Source organism: Ranitomeya variabilis, chromosome 4 (genome assembly GCF_051348905.1).
Source record: "Ranitomeya variabilis isolate aRanVar5 chromosome 4, aRanVar5.hap1, whole genome shotgun sequence".
NCBI lineage: Eukaryota > Metazoa > Chordata > Amphibia > Anura > Dendrobatidae > Ranitomeya > Ranitomeya variabilis.
Genome location: NC_135235.1, coordinates 638,392,186 through 638,409,206, shown reverse-complemented (window position 1 = coordinate 638,409,206; position 17,021 = coordinate 638,392,186). Strand labels below are relative to the sequence as shown.

The 17,021-nt window shown below is 44.7% G+C and overlaps 1 protein-coding gene across 4 annotated transcripts in view; it reads left to right on the top strand.

Annotated features, from left to right (window-relative positions):
• The window catches only part of LOC143767203 (uncharacterized), a 684,359-nt gene that overhangs the window by 560,308 nt on the left and 107,030 nt on the right, over positions 1-17,021 (top strand). For 3 of the 4 annotated variants that reach the window (XM_077255333.1, XM_077255334.1, XM_077255332.1), the window contains one exon: positions 9,796-15,614. The exons of the other annotated variant lie outside the window; for it this stretch is intronic. In XM_077255333.1, the coding sequence (XP_077111448.1) occupies positions 9,796-13,079 (3,284 nt within the window). In that variant the 3' untranslated portion in view covers positions 13,080-15,614. Of the gene's footprint in view, positions 1-9,795; positions 15,615-17,021 lie in introns of those variants that run through there. 4 annotated transcript variants of the gene reach the window in all.

Genomic DNA, 17,021 nt, shown 5'->3' with positions numbered 1-17,021 from the left:
GAGCTTCAGTTTTTAGGCTTTCGGCCTATAGTAGCAGATATTAAACTGCATTTGGCCTTCAAATTTGCTTGGGCCCTACTAACGGTGTGTGCCGCTCCCTGGTGTTTTCCTCCACTGTATATAGCTGAGCTTCAGTTTTTAGGCTTTCGGCCTATAGTAGCAGATATTAAACTGCATTTGGCCTTCAAATTTGCTTGGGCCCTACTAACGGTGTGTGCCGCTCCCTGGTGTTTTCCTCCACTGTATAAAGCTGAGCTTCAGTTTTTAGGCTTTCGGCCTATAGTAGCAGATATTAAACTGCATTTGGCCTACTAGTGTGGTTGGGCCCTTAAAACGGTGTCTGCTGCTCCTGGGTTTGCTACTCCACTGAACAAAGCAATGCCGCCTGTTTAGTCCTGTTACCAATTTTGAACTGCATTTAGCCTACTTTATTCTTTGGCCCTATATCTGTGTTTCCTCCTCATCCTGCCCATTGCCCAGCCACTGTTAGATGAGTCTGCTGGTACATTGACCCAGACCACTACATTCCCCTTTCACTCTACACAGCCAGAATCTGACCCTGCTGAAAGTAAGGTTCCCCTTCCCGCATGCTATACCACCTTACACAGGGACAAAGAGGAAGGTGCAGATGAAAGTGCAGGTTCCTTCATCAGGTGGGTGGGGCATACTCGTTGGCGACGTCACTGGCACAGGGCCCCTCAGAGTACGCAAAAGTGTCGCTGCTGGTGGGAGGCGCCCCCGCCGTTCAAACACACCGCTGCACTTTGAGGGGCCCTGTGCCAGTGCCAATGCAAATGAGTGGGCCCCCCCTGCTTGCTCAGGATCACAGCACTTGCAAACTTGACATACTTACCTCTCACTGCTCCACCGCCGTGACGTAATCCACGTTTCCTGGGCCCACTAAAAACTTGAACCAGCCCTACCCACCACAACTTTTGCAAAATTACCCCAAATTTCCAATGCCTATCTATTATTATAAAGTAAATTAAGATTGACAAGCTTCAGTAACAAGAATAGATGTTTTTGCCATTAAAATGGGCACTGTAGGTGTTTTCCTGGCCCCCCTCACTGCCGACTATGCTTCCCCATTGACTTGCATTGGGTTTCGTGTTTCGGTCGATCCCCGACTTTTCGCGATAATCAGACGACTTCACTCGACTCGACTTTTGACAAAGTCGGGTTTCGCAAAACCCGACTCGACCCCCAAAAAGTTAAGGTCGCTCAACCCTACTAGGGAGCCACAGGCTGTACTGTTATGGAGAATTTTCTCAGCCTAAAAACCTCAAAAGCATTCTTCTCTACATGCATAATATAACGTTATATACAGATATCTCGCCAGAACATTATAAGTGCTGAAAAGTAATCACCAGAGATTTCTAACTATAGAATCATTTTCAGAAGTCATACAAAATCATCACAGTAAACATGAACATATGTTGTGTCCCTGTAATTGTAACAACATGTACAATAGAGTGATTTATGGTGATCGGTAAATAGTGTGAATGAAAATGACACCTTTGTTTACATTCATATTATATAAATATATATTTTTTAACGGCAAAAAAAGCTTATCACTCAGAACTTTGATTTCCATTCTAAAAAAGAACACATATAATAAACAGTAATAAAGGAACCCAGACGGACCACAATTAACAGGCCCACTCGGCTTCTGTTTGCTTCAGTTGTGCAACAGATCTATTTTGGACATAAATTCCATTTTCCTGAAAAGAACAGTCAAAACTCAGAAGTGAACACACTCCAAAGTTGTCTGGCAAAAAATGGAAAAATGGATACATGTCTGTGTTTGATCCGCTTGATTGAATTTGCCCATTCAAGGGAATGGGTCTGCATTTCCAGATTGCACTCGCATGTCATCCAGAATATCCTGGTTCATTACCTGAATCAGAATATTGTATGTTGACATTTTTTCCTCCTGAACCACCAGGCGCCAATATTTTTACGGTGGAGAACGTCATAGTGTGAATATGTCCCATCGAGAGGGGAAGAGTGACGGAGAAATCATATAACTGCCTGGCAGGAAGTGTTCTTGGGTGTGGGAAACAGCCATAGAAATTGAAGAAGGTGGAGGGTAACATAACTTCAGCGGTGCTAGTTCATGAGAAATCAAAACATATCATGTGAACAGAGCTGGAGAAACATCCCGAGAGGAAAAAGTTTGAATGTGGAAGAGGTGAAAAAACAGCTATGAGTGTTTCTGATGAGCAGGACAGCTCCATGCAAATACAGATATGTGGAACTTTATTACCACAGAGGCTTCGTCACCTATGTGTTGTGCACAGAGGTGTCCGTAGCCTTTAAGCTAGGTGATCTTTGAAAGAACCAACAACTGTCAACCATGGATTACAGAGGACACTGCTGCAAATTCATTTTCAGATCCCCAGTGCTCCCATATTCATGATGGAATCCAATGCTTTCTGTTGAGTTCCATTACATATAAAATAGTATAAAAAACTTCTCGTACCTTGTAACTATCGCTTAGTTTCTTTTTATAACAAAAATGCAAAACCTACACTTGCATAAAAGCCGTGGCTTATTTTTACATGACCATACTTCTGTGCTCTGTGCTAGATGCATGTATATACCTGTCAGGGAGTGTATGAGAGATGAACATTATCTATTAGCACTGACTTGCAGTTACATTTATGAGGGTCCATTTACCATGAAACTGCAAATGATTGGTGACAGGTGAAGTAAAACCAGAACCTACAGAGAATACGGCTTCAACAGAGATGTGAAAATATTAAAAAAGCACAACCTCTTCCGGGGGCGGAGCCAACTAAGATGGCCGCATTTTAGAAGTGCTCCCTGTTAATGAGAAATCTAATCTGGAGTCATCCCCGATTACAACCCTCAAACACCGACTGATTATATCGGCTGTGATTCACCACGAAAAGAGGATTACAGGGGTATGCGCATTATCTTGCCCGGGAGTCCCTGCCGTTTGCTATCCTTCCTGGTGGGTGAGACCCGACCTGCGGCCTGAGAGCGGGCCACGCGGCGGTGAGGCAGACTACAGCCATTCTGACCGCATTGCTAACGGTGCCCGGAAATACCTGGCTGGGAGAAAGGATTCGTGATTCTGGAACGATCGTGCTCTGGATGCGGCTGGAGAGTGACTGAGAGAGCCGTGGAGGAGGCGCGGCTCCACCGAGTGACGAACAGGAGCCGGAGGACACGAGGGTGTTACACCCGAACGACATACTTACCAGACGGACCCGGCCAGCCTTGGGCGAGACCACTGGAGCGGAGCACCCGACAGGTGAGGTGGTGGTGGGAGGCTCTGTCGGAGCCGACGACAGTGGGACATCGCGGCCGCGGTGTAAAGGCGCCTTCCCGCCATATTTGGCCTCAGTTTGGAGCCGGGCATTTGGCCCTCTGATTTGGCAGCTGATATTGGAGTCCTGGGTCCGCCTTGTTCCGGGAAACACCATCGGAGGCGAAGTGGCTGGCAGAGAGGAGGTGAGCGGAGTCGTCCTGTTCATCAAGCTGGACATTGTGGCCCCAGTGAGTAAACGGCCCTCCTGACTCACTAAGCCTTTGCTGGCTTCTTGTAGCGTGGCCCCCAGGCCCCACCGTTTCAGCCGGGACCCTATCTCAGCCCAGGGTGAAGTCTTCTTGGGATCCACCTGGAGAAAGGATAAGGACTTCCTTAGCATTGGGAAGCACAGGCAGAGTTAATCTCATCTCCTATTGAACTCATTCTTTTAATTTTTATTTTCTATTTATTTTCTTTTCTCTCCTCAAATTTATTTAGTTATAGTTCCTCCTCTTTTAATTTCATTTCCCCTTTGGGTGAGTGGAGTGTGGCTTTGTGCAGGGGGGAGAGGAGAGAATAGTCCTTCTATACCCTGCATTGTGACAGAAAAACAGGGGACGTGCGATTCTTTTTATATATGACTGGTTATAATATTCATGCTCAATAACACCTGATATATTGCTTATAGTCACAGGCTGTTTACATTTACCAAAACTCTCTGGTAGTCATTTAATCATATAAATAATTCTCTTATTTTTGGTGCGGCCCCTCTTTGCTAGACAGATCAAACCCCCTGTCCCCACTATTGCTAATCTAGGACCTCAATCTCGCTCACCTGAATGATAGTGGCAGCTGAGACCAATTGGTCCAAAACCAAAGCCTACTACTAGGGCCCCTGGTGTTGAGAGAGCTTTTGTGCTACCGCATCATGGAGAGGTACCTTGATAAAACACAGACTCCCTCACAGGAAGGGGCTACATCTAGACGGACTAAAAATAAAAATAAAAACAAACCGGCGGGTGGGCCTCCGGCTGGGGGGTCTCCTGATCGGATGCGGCCGGAGGAGGAGTCGCAGGACACCTCTGATCCACAGCTCCCACCTGGGCCCCACACCGCTACGGCTCAAGCAGTATCGAATATTCTCCTCCCATATTTTGACAAAAAATTTGAAACCTGGAATAAGGCCCTTGAGACAACAGTGACCGCTGTGTCGGCAAATACATCTCGAATTACAGAGGCTGAGCAGCGGATTAGTGATATGGAGGACACCGTAATGACTACCCAGACCACGGTGGAGGCACAAAAGATTCTCATTGGCTCTTTGTTAGACAAGGTTGAGGATCTTGAGAATCGTAGCAGGAGATCCAACCTCAGGTTCATTGGCATCCCTGAGAGTTGTAGGGGTGCGGACCTTCTTCGGTTCCTCACGGTTGACTTGATGGAGGCCCTCCAGCTGGAGCCTGGCTCTTCTAGGCAAATTGAGAGGGCACACCGGGTGGGACCGGAGAGGAGGGAGCCTGGTGCGAGGCCTCGCCCGGTCATTACTAAATATTTCCATTACCATGACAAAGAGAGAGTTCTGGCAGCAGCCAGGAAACTCAGAAATGTTACTATCCAAGGGACAAAGATCTTGGTGTTCCAAGATTTCTCGGCAGCTGTCTCCCGGCGTAGAAAGGAGTTTGGCCCGGTTTGTCGGCTCCTCATTGATCAAGGGGTCCGTTTTGCTTTGGCTTACCCGGCTAGACTCCGAGTAACCCTGGGCACAGAGACAAAGTTGTTTGAAGACCCTAAGCTTGCTCTAGATCAGCTGAGACGAGACCTTGCTCCCCCAGACACTTGAAAGCACGTCTTAACATCTAGGATGAGACCAGATATGATACTGACAGATCTTTCTTTAAATAAGTCAAAATGACAAGGAACATGAGATACATAGTAATATTGAATATACTTTGGTTAAAATTAATTTTCTATGAAAACAAGAAATTGGTTACTGTATTTTTGCATAAGTGTATTGTTGCTAATGATGTCACACACCTATCTAATTTAGAGGGTCGCGGAGCAGCTGGGACTCCGAAACCCTATATGTTACTGTACATTGGAAGCGCTCTGCCTTTACGCCACTTCTATCCACCATGATGACAACTTCGCAAATACCTGGCCGGAAAGGGACAGGTAATCCTTTAAAAATCTTATCATGGAATTTTGCGGGCCTCAATTCGCCGGTAAAACGGCGTCGCGTATTACAGGCACTCAAACGAGCCAAACCTGATGTTATATTCTTACAGGAAACTCATTGGTCACATAAGGATACACTGCATTTGAGAGATAACTGGTTAGGCCAGACTTATGCTACCACATACTCTTCAAAAAAACGGGGAGTGGCCATAGCGTTTGCTAGACACTTGCGGGTGATCCCGGGAGACATAGTTAATGACCCTCAGAGCAGATTTCTTCTAATGAAAGTGACCATTGAAGATACCCCCTACTCATTATTGAACATTTATGCCCCGAATGTTGACAACGCTGCCTTTTTTGCCTCCGTCTCCCAGATGATCTTAACGGAAAATTTGCCTAACTTGGTGGTGGGGGGTGATCTTAATGCTGTGCTAGATCCGCAATTAGATAGGTCGGCGGGCTCGCCCACTCCCTGTTCCGGATCGGGACCTGGCTTGATTAATCTCATGCGTGACACCCCTTTGGTCGACATATGGCGAGTGCTGCATCCGACGGAGAGAGATTACACCTGCATATCTAAGGCACATAAGTCCCTCTCACGCATTGATATGTTTCTGGTTGGTGAGTCCCTTTTGTCGGAGGTGATAGAAGCAGATATAGGGGATGCTGGGATCTCTGACCATACACCTATTACTTTGCTTCTCCGTTGCGGCCGTAACCCACACCAGCCGGGCCCATGGAGATTCCCAGCCTACTTGGCTAGGAGTAGAGAGTTTGAGACATTCCTCAAGCAGGAGTGGGGTAACTTTGTTGACGACAATATACAGCATTGGGATGATCCTGTACTCATGTGGGAGACGGGCAAGGCAGTTATGAGAGGGAGAATTATAGGATATGTGACAGGGAAAAAGCGTAAGGCTGGACGGGAAACGAGGGACCTCCAGAATATGGCCATACTGGCCTATAGACGGTACCTGGGATCTGATGATTCAGAGGACTGGTCACAATGGCAGGATGCTCTGTCGTTACTAAATGCACATTTGACTAAGATAGCCCAACAGAAAGTAGACTTTGACAAACAACATTTTTTCCGATGGGGTAATAAAATAGGAACTCTACTGGCTAGACTGGCAAATCCGAAAGGTCCTAGACAGAAAATCCCGCTTCTAGTGGACCCCATTTCAGGGACTCATTTGACTAATAGTGAGGACATACTACAGGCTGTTCACACCCACTACACGGCCCTTTACTCCACACGGGGAGGAGACATATCCTCCATAACACATTCTTTAAACTCTTTACAGTTACCTATGTTGACAGACTCCCAGCGCACAACCCTTGAGATGCCTATCACACTAACAGAGATACGCTCCGCTATTAAAACAATGGCAAATTATAAATCACCGGGACCGGATGGTTTACCTGTAGAATATTATAAATTGCTCTCTCCTGATATAGATCCCCTCCTCAAGGACCTACTCAACTATTATTTGGAGGGGGGCACATCCCCAACCTCTTTTAACTCTGCATTAACTTCCCTAATTTTAAAGCCGGGTAGAAGCCCAACACAGATAACATCATACAGACCCATATCCTTGTTAAATCTGGATTATAAACTGCTGGCAAAGATTATGGCTAACAGAATACAGATGTTTCTCCCTGAGCTTCTATCACCGAACCAATATGGTTTCACCCGAGATAGACACTCGACCATTGCTGTCCGCACGGCAATTGCGGCCACCATAGTGTCAGCTAGAAACAAGAACTCTTCTAACATCTTGCTTAGTCTGGACGCGGAGGCTGCGTTTGATAGTGTAGAGTGGCATTGGATATATGCGGTGCTGGAGAGCCAGGGATTTGGTGAGAGATTTGCGGCATTGATCAGACTATTATATAATTCACCTAAGTCCAAAATTATAGTTAATCAACAACTAACTGAGGGGGTGGAGTTAACCAGAGGCACTCGTCAGGGCTGCCCACTTTCCCCCATTCTATTTAACCTTGCCCTTGATCCTCTTATTCGTGCTTTAGAGTCCCTGCCATTGTTTAGAGGGATACGGGTAGGGAGAATTAGCCTGAAGCTCACAGCATTTGCAGATGACATCTTGCTCTATATTGCCAACCCAGAGGAGGCCCTCCCTGAAATTATAGCCCTTATGGATAAACTGGGGACTATGTCTGGATACTCTATTAATCCAACTAAATCCAAGGCACTTAACCTATGCGCTTCGCGCAAACCACCATGGGCGGGGCTATATACCTTTGAATGGTGCAAAGAGGCATTGCCTTACTTGGGGGTACATATAACTAAAAACCCTCATGATCTCCAGAGAAGTAATCTTTTTCCTCTTATGCAAAAAATTAAAAAGGAACTAGAAGGATGGCAACATCTAACCCTTTCATATTTGGGTCGGGCATATCTGTTAAAAATGATTGCTATCCCACAGATATTATATTTTATACAATCCCTTCCAGTATTGCTTTCCCCTAGTGAATTACGGGTAATAAATGGTATGTTCCGCTCTTTCATATGGGGAAAGAAGCATCATGCTATTAGTATGGCCATTTTGGAACAGCGCCCATCGAATGGGGGCATCAACTTTCCAAATTTGGAAAATTACAACCTGGCAGCGCTGCTTCGCTATCTTAAAGACTGGATTCATGATACTTCCATATTCACTAACACTCAAGTAGACCAGAATCTGATACCCCATACCAACTTATTATATCTCCTACATACACATAAGGAACTGTTACCCTCCTCAGTGACGGATAATCCTTTGTTAATGGTGATGTGGAAGGTATGGCATAAGTTACGCCATAGATTTTCTCTTAATGCACATTCTTCACTTTTCTTACCAATATTTGGGAATCGAGATGTCGGGTTGAGATTGGGGATGGAGGGCTTATGTGCTAGGTATCGGGCTGTGACAGTGGGCTGCATATTAGACTCTTCGACACGTAGACCACACTCTTGGACATTCACTCGGAGATACCTTCCCTTGACAATGGGGTGTCTCGCGAATTGTGCAATCTTGGAGGTCTATGCTACAAGGGTGGGAGAGCGGTTATCGGATACAGATTGGGAAAACCCATTTGACACCATGTTACGAAATAGGTCTTCACTATTCCATTCTACTTCTAGATTCTATCTCTTTTTGAGAGAGGAGATGGACTACACTAAACGAAAAGCAGGCCTTCCAAGATGGCTCGCTCGTTTCCCAGCCTTAACCCCAGAACATATCGTTAAGGCAATGTTTTATGCTTGGAAAGCTTTACCGGCCTCTTCTTATAGGGAAATGTTGCTTAGATTGTACCATGGCACATATGTATCCCCACATCGTTCGTTTCTCATGGGCCTATCTCAATCGGCTAATTGTCTAAAGTGTGCGGCTCCTGAGGCAGGCCTTTACCATCAATTTTGGGATTGCCCGGCAATTATGGGGTTTTGGAGGGAGGTAAAAAGATTTTGTCTAGACCACCTCTTGAATTATATACCCTCCACGGCAGAGTGGGCGATATTGGGAATATGGCCTGAGGAGGTATCAAGAATTACGAAAGGGGCCAAACGTCTGACGTGTATAGTGTCCATGGTAGGGAAAAAATGTATATTACAACAATGGATCACAGCGGAACCTCCAACGCTGACAATGTTTTTAAATAAATTAAAACATGTGTTCCGTATGGAATGGATAGAGGCACAGTTGGGGGAAGATCGCATGGTGCCCTGTTTTTTTGATACTTGGGAGAGTTTCATCGATATGTTCTCTGAAGAGGTGAGAACTCATCTTATAGCTTGTTTTGAACAGTCCCCATGGTATATCACTAGGATGGTGGCAGGAGATCCCCCGATTCGATCTAATGGACACGATAGGGTGTGACGGAAGTGACAATACACTAAATAACTGTTACCAGTAGGTTGATATGGTTTCAATGATGAAAAGTTATTGTTCGTTTTATAATCTTTATTTTGCTGTTTAAAAAAGGAACAAAATAAGTTAAAAATGAAGGTCATTTCCTTTTTGAATGTGTGATACTGTTGAGTTTACTGATCTCATGGATTCTGAATATAATTACACATGTTTCAATTATATGATGCCCATGAGGCCTAGATTTGTACACTAATACATGGATCACTGTATTGCATAATTTGTGAACATGAATATTGCATCCTTCAATAAAAAACTTCTTAAACAAAAAAAGCACAACCTGGTGGCCTAACATCAAAATCTAGTAGTCCTTGGGTATTAGTATCCTGTCTTAGTCAGTCTATATAGATAATATAAATATTAATATAATTTCAATGGAGTGTTATTGACAAATAATAATTTTATTCTTGGCAGATGACGGTACCAGGAGCTCAGAGGAACATCTGATATTTTCAGGTTTTGCAGCAGAGGATCAAGGTATCACATCAGATACATATGAAGACCATGTAATTATGCCAGATATACCTCAAGCCCTTCTTAGGAAAAAGCTATCATCTTATCCTTTTAAACGGGTCCTTTCTTCTACTTCATCAAAAGAAAATATGGAAAACAAAAAACACAAAAGTACTGATGAACATGAAGTTGCTCACACAGGGGAGAAACCATTTTTATGCTCACAATCTGAGAAATGTTACAATGCTAAATCAAGATTTCTTTCACATCAGAGAAGTCAATCAGGGAAGAAGCTATTTTCATGTTTAAAATGTGGGAAATATTTTAAAAGGAAATCAGATCTTGTTTCACATCAAAAACCTCACACAGGGGAGAAGCCATTTTCATGCTCTGAATGTGGGAAATCTTTTAGCTGTAAATTCGATCTTGTTAAACATCAAAGAACTCACACAGGGGAAAAACCTTTTTTATGTTCCGAAGGTGGGAGTTGTTTTAATCAGATATCAAATCTTGTTGTACATCAGAGAACTCACACTGGTGAAAAGCCATTTTCATGTTCGGAATGTGGGAAATGTTTTAGCCGTAAATTCAATCTTGTTAAGCATCAGAGAAATCACTCTGGGCAAAAGCCATTTTCATGTTCAGAATGTGGGAAATGTTTTTCACATAAATGCTATCTTGTTGCACATCAGAGAACTCACACTGGGCAAAAGCCATTTTCATGTTCAGAATGTGGGAAATGTTTTATAGATAAATCACAACTTGTTGTACATCAGAGAACTCACACAGGGCAAAAGCCATTTTCATGTTCAGAATGTGGTAAATGTTTTATGGCTAAAACACATCTTGTTACACATCAAAGAACTCACACTGGTGAAAAGCCATTTTCATGCTCAGAATGTGGGAATTTTTTTATAGATAAATCACATCTTGTTAAACATCAGAGAACTCACACTGGGCTTAAGCCATTTTCATGTTCAGAATGTGGGAAATGTTTTATAGATAAATCACATCTTGTTATTCATCAGAGAACTCACACTGGGGAAAAGCCATTTTCATGTTCAGAATGTGGGAAATGTTTTATAGATAAATCACATCTTGTTATTCATCAGAGAACTCACACTGGGGAAAAGCCATTTTCATGTTCAGAATGTGGTAAATGTTTTATAGATAAATCACATCTTGTTGTACATCAGAGAACTCACACGGGGGAAAAGCCATTTTCATGTTCCGAATGTGGGAAATGTTTTATAGATAAATCACATCTTGTTGTACATCAGAGAACTCACACAGGGGAAAAGCCATTTTCGTGTTCAGAATGTGGTAAATGTTTTATAGATAAAACACATCTTGTTACACATCAAAAAACTCACACTGCTGAAAAGCCATTTTCATGCTCAGAATGTGGGAAATGTTTTTTACATAAATGCCATTTTGTTACACACCAGAGAACTCACACAGAGCACAAGCCATTTTCATGTTCAGAATGTGGGAAATGTTTTATAGATAAATCACGTCTTGTTGTACATCAGAGAAGTCACACAGGGGAAAAGCCATTTTCATGTTCAGAATGTGGGAAATGTTTTATAAAGAAATCACATCTTGTTACACATCAGAGAACTCACACGGGGGAAAAGCCATTTTCATGTTCAGAATGTGGGAAATGTTTTAAAAGGAAATCAAATCTTGTTACACATCAGATAACTCACACTGGTGAAAAGCCATTTTCATGTTCGGAATGTGGGAAATGTTTTAGCTGTAAATTCTATCTTGTTACACATCAGAGAAGTCACGCAGGGCAAAAGCCATTTTCATGTTCAGAATGTGGGAAATGTTTTATAAAGAAATCGTATCTTGTTAAGCATCAGAGAACTCACACTGGGCAAAAGCCATTTTCATGTTCAGAATGTGGGAAATGTTTTATAGATAAATCAAATTTTGTTAAACATCAGAGAACTCACACGGGGGAAAAGCCATTTTCATGTTCAGAATGTGGGAAATGTTTTATAGATAAATCACATCTTATTGTACATCAGAGAAGTCACACAGGGGAAAAGCCATTTTCATGTTCAGAATGTGGGAAATGTTTTAGAGATAAATCAAATTGTGTTAAACATCAGAGAAGTCACACGGGGGAAAAGCCATTTTCATGTTCAGAATGTGGGAAATGTTTTATAGATAAATCAAATTGTGTTAAACATCAGAGAAGTCACACGGGGGAAAAGCCATTTTCATGTTCAGAATGTGGGAAATGTTTTATAGATAAATCATGTCTTGTTGTACATCAGAGAAGTCACACAGGGGAAAAGCCATTTTTATGTTCAGAATGTGGGAAATGTTTTATAGATAAATCATGTCTTGTTGTACATCAGAGAAGTCACACAGGGGAAAAGCCATTTTCATGTTCAGAATGTGGGAAATGTTTTATGGCTAAAACACATCTTGTTACACATCAAAGAACGCACACTGGTGAAAAGCCATTTTCATGCTCAGAATGTGGGAATTTTTTTATAGATAAATCACAGCTTGTTAAACATCAGAGAACTCACACGGGGGAAAAGCCATTTTCATGTTCAGAATGTGGGAAATGTTTTATAGATAAATCACATCTTGTTACACATCAGAGAACTCACACGGGGGAAAAGCCATTTTCATGTTCAGAATGTGGGAAATGTTTTATAGATAAATCACGTCTTGCTGTACATCAGAGAACTCACACTGGGCAAAAGCCATTTTCATGTTCAGAATGTGGGAAATGTTTTATAAAGAAATCACATCTTGTTAGACATCAGAGAACTCACACTGGGCAAAAGCCATTTTCATGTTCAGAATGTGGGAAATGTTTTATAGATAAATCACGTCTTGCTGAACATCAGAGAAGTCACACAGGGGAAAAGCCATTTTCATGTTCAGAATGTGGGAAATGTTTTATAAAGAAATCACATCTTGTTAGACATCAGAGAACTCACACTGGGCAAAAGCCATTTTCATGTTCAGAATGTGGGAAATGTTTTATAGATAAATCACATCTTGTTAGACATCAGAGAACTCACACAGGGGAAAAGCTATTTTCATGTTCAGAATGTGGGAAATGTTTTACAAGGAAATCAAATCTTGTTACACATCAGAGAACTCACACTGGTGAAAAGCCATTTTCATGTTCAGAATGTGGGAAATGTTTTAAAAGGAAATCAAATCTTGTTTCGCATAAAAAAACTCACAAAGTTCATGTAGATGCTATTTGATTAAAAAGGTCATCTTTCTAAAGTTGCTATACTTATTCCAAGCTATTCCGCTGTTATTGTCACAACCAGATATTAAACAATTAAATGCAGTGTTTAGGGGGTTCATATGGGGTGAGAACGCGTATAAGATTGCTCAATCTACAATTGCACAGAAGAGAGGGAGGAATTAATTTTCTGGATATTGGAATATACAGTCTGGTGGCTAACTTTAGGTACATTGTGCATTGGATTTGCGGGGTCTCCCATTTTGCCAATGTACAATTGGAGAAACTGTTGAGCCCTCAGGTGTCACTAACCGCTCTGATCAAACTTGGTAACGATGAGCTCCCTGATGATATTAGAGAACACTTGGTTTTGTGGCAAACTATTTTGACATGGAGGAGAGGGAGAAAATCTGTGGAGGGACAGGTGATCTGTCTCCCTTTCAGCCATTTCTACGCAATCCTAAATTTATGAATTGTCCACCTGTACATTATGTAACCTTGGCAAAACAGGGATATATTAAGTTGTTTACGTCTCTTCAACAGGCTATGCGGGCTGACATGTTGGATCAGAATTTCTAGCTGCTATCTTTTGAAACAATAACACAGCGCTTTCCTTTTTTTATACTCCGGCCATTCCTCTTCCTTCAGGCACGTAGCCTAGCCCAAAAATATACTAGAAGTAGGAAAGACACAGCTCAGATGAATAACATGGAGGTCATTCTTAAAACCTCAAGATTGCAGAATGCTTCAGCGAGCAAAATATACTCCATACTACACCAGCTTTGGTCTTGGGAGGGGAGAGACACCCGGCCTTCTAGATGGGTAATTTGGATGCTACGATGTCACAGAAGAAATTTATTCCCTATAGTAGTTACACGGACATGGCTTTATTGATTATCCAAAGAGCATACATCACTCCATCAATGCAGGACAAAATTTCACCTACAACATTGTATACATGTTCAAAATGTGGAACACACAACACAGACATCCTCCATCACCTGTGGAGTTGTCCAGGAATACAAGATCTATGGCTTAGGATACATATAGTGATGAGCGAGTATGCTCGTTACTTGAGATTTCCGAGCATGCTCGGTTGATCTCCGAGTATTTTGGGTGTGCTCAGAGATTTAGTTTGTGTCGCTTCAGCTACATGATTGTTAGGCTCGTACCCTGACTGGGTGGCGTGAGCGTCGGAATGTGGCCCCGCTGTGCCACAAACTAGACTACCGTGGAAGGGGCATGTGTAAGCAGCTACCTTGGTGTTCACTGGAGCCTCTGATGGTGAATTCAGGCTTGTTTTGCAGATCGCTGCCAGGTGCCATTCCAGGGCTTTGGTTGTGTCAGCTGATCCCACTGAAGGACGAAACCCTAGTGACAGGTGCGAGCTAGTATGGACAGGCACTCTGGCAGGAAGGCTGGCACTCTAGGCAGGCAGGCATGGCTGGAACTCAAGGCAGGCAGGTGGGCACGGCTATCGGGACTGGAACAGGTTCGATTAGGACAGGAGCATATGCAGGTCTGAATAGGGATCAGATAGGAACCAGTTCAGACTGGAGGGACACAAAAACACAGGTAGTAATGAGTAGGATAAGGAAGCACGCAGGAACCAGTACAGACTCAAGAAGCAGAACCACGGGAGGCTGAGTAGAGCAGAACTGCAGGAGGCAGAGCAGAGCAGAACCACAGGATGTGGAGCAGTGCAGAACCGAAGGAGGCGGCGCAAAGCAGAAGCGCAGTAGGTGGAGCAGAGCAGAACCGCAAGAGGCGGAGCAGAATAGAACCGCAGGATTCACCGCAGAGAGCAGAGCCGCAGATTGCGGAGAAAAGAGCAGAGCCACAGGTTGAGGAGCAAAGAGTAGGAGTCAACACAAGGAAACACAGCAGGATAGAAAAGGCTACAGACGGATACAAACTGACACAGTTATAGGACTTAGTTCAGACAGGGTTAGGTACGGGACAAGGCACAGAAATAAGGATTCAGACAAGGGTAGAAAGTCCCCCCGGGTGGCTGAAACAAGAGATACTGGACACAGGTGCAGCCAAGGGCACGAAGACCCCCTGGGTGGCTGAAACAAGAGACACAGGTACAGGCCAGGGTACGAGTCCCCCTGGATGGCTGAAGTGAGAGACACAGCAAGACAGGACCTGGCAACTCAGCAGAAAAACACTAACTGAGAAAGTACATTGCTCAGGCATCCCCCTAGGGGTGGAGATGCCTTAAGTACCTGATGCCTCTTGGCGATTGGCTGGGGACACCTTAGGAGGGTGCACACAGTCTGTACAAAAAACAGGAAGTGCTGGGGCCACAGCCCTAAGCATACAGCCAGCATGCAAGGACATGAGGCCCAGATCATGGAGCCGGCAGAAGACAGAACTCACAGCACGGCCCAGAGTGGTAAGAGGAGATGGGAAGCCATGCAGTTATGACGGCAGGGATGTTACAATGATTTGCTGCTGCTAGACAGCCTGAATACATGTGGGGATTGCCTGTTTGTTAGGGAATCTCCACATGTGTTCAGGCTGTCTAGCAGCCGCAAATTATGCAGCTGCTGCGACACAAGCCAAATCTCCAAGCACTCCCAAAATACTCGGAGATCACCCGAGCATGCTCTGAAATCTTGAGTAACGAGCACACTCGCTGATCACTAGATATATGTAGATTTAGAGACTACCTGTCATATTACATTCTGTCACGACTCAAGAAGTGGACCCTCTGGGTCACGGCTACAGAGCCCCCGAGGGCGAGTGGACCAGATGGAACCACCCCCTATACAGGGAGTGTTTGGGACAAGCCCAAGGGGGGTGAGGCCGCGACTGCCGGAACCAAAGGGGCGACTAGTATGGGAGCCAGAGGTGGGACAGAGAATACAGGAGAAGTGGTGCCACCCAGGCGCATAGATAAGAGACTAGCCTAGGACGTTAGGTACTAACCAGTATGAAGAGGATTCACGGAAGATTGGGAGCGATGGAAACACAGGACCGGCTAGGAAGGCAGGAACACTAGGCTGGGAGGATGACTGGAGCACCGGGCAGGTACGGAGGCTGGAACACTGGACTGGTACGGAGAATGGAACACTGGACTGGTACGGAGACTGGAACACAGGAGTGGTACGGAGGCTGGAACACAGGACTGGTACGGAGACTGGAACACAGGACTGGTACGAAGACTGGAACACAGGACTGGTACGGAGACTGGAACACAGGAGTGGTACGGAGACTGGAACACAGGACTGGTACGGAGACTGGAACACAGGACTGGTACGGAGACTGGAACACAGGACTGGTACGGAGGCTGGAACACAGGACTGGTACGGAGGCTGGAACACAGGACTGGTACGGAGGCTGGAACACAGGACTGGTACGGAGACTGGAACACAGGACTGGTACGGAGGCTGGAACACAGGACTGGTACGGAGACTGGAACACAGGACTGGTACGGAGGCTGGAACACAGGACTGGTACGGAGGCTGGAACACAGGACTGGTACGGAGGCTGGAACACAGGACTGGTACGGAGGCTGGAACACGGGACAGGTACGGAGGAAGGAGACAATGAGGCAGAGCAGGGCACAGAATAAACGCAGGGAGCCTAAGAGACCAAGGGGGTACCGGCAAGGAACCAGCAAACACGATAGACGCAAAGGCGTCTAACCCGGGCAGGTGCTGGAGTGAAATACCCGATGGGCGCCGCCATATTGGGGGCGGAGCCATCGGGTCACGAACTCCCAGAGACCCGTGCGGTGCGAGGTGCCTGTCTGCGCATGCGCGGACCGGCAAAGGGACGAGCACCGAGGAAAGCAGGAGCGGAGGAGCGTCGGGAGCGCGCCGGCCGGATCGGTAAGTATGGCAGGGTGTAACAGTATCCCCTCTCTTACCCCCCCTCTCTTTAGGGCTGGAAAGGAATTTTTTCAAAATTAAAGGAGCATTGATATTCTCAAGAGGCTCCCAAGACCTTT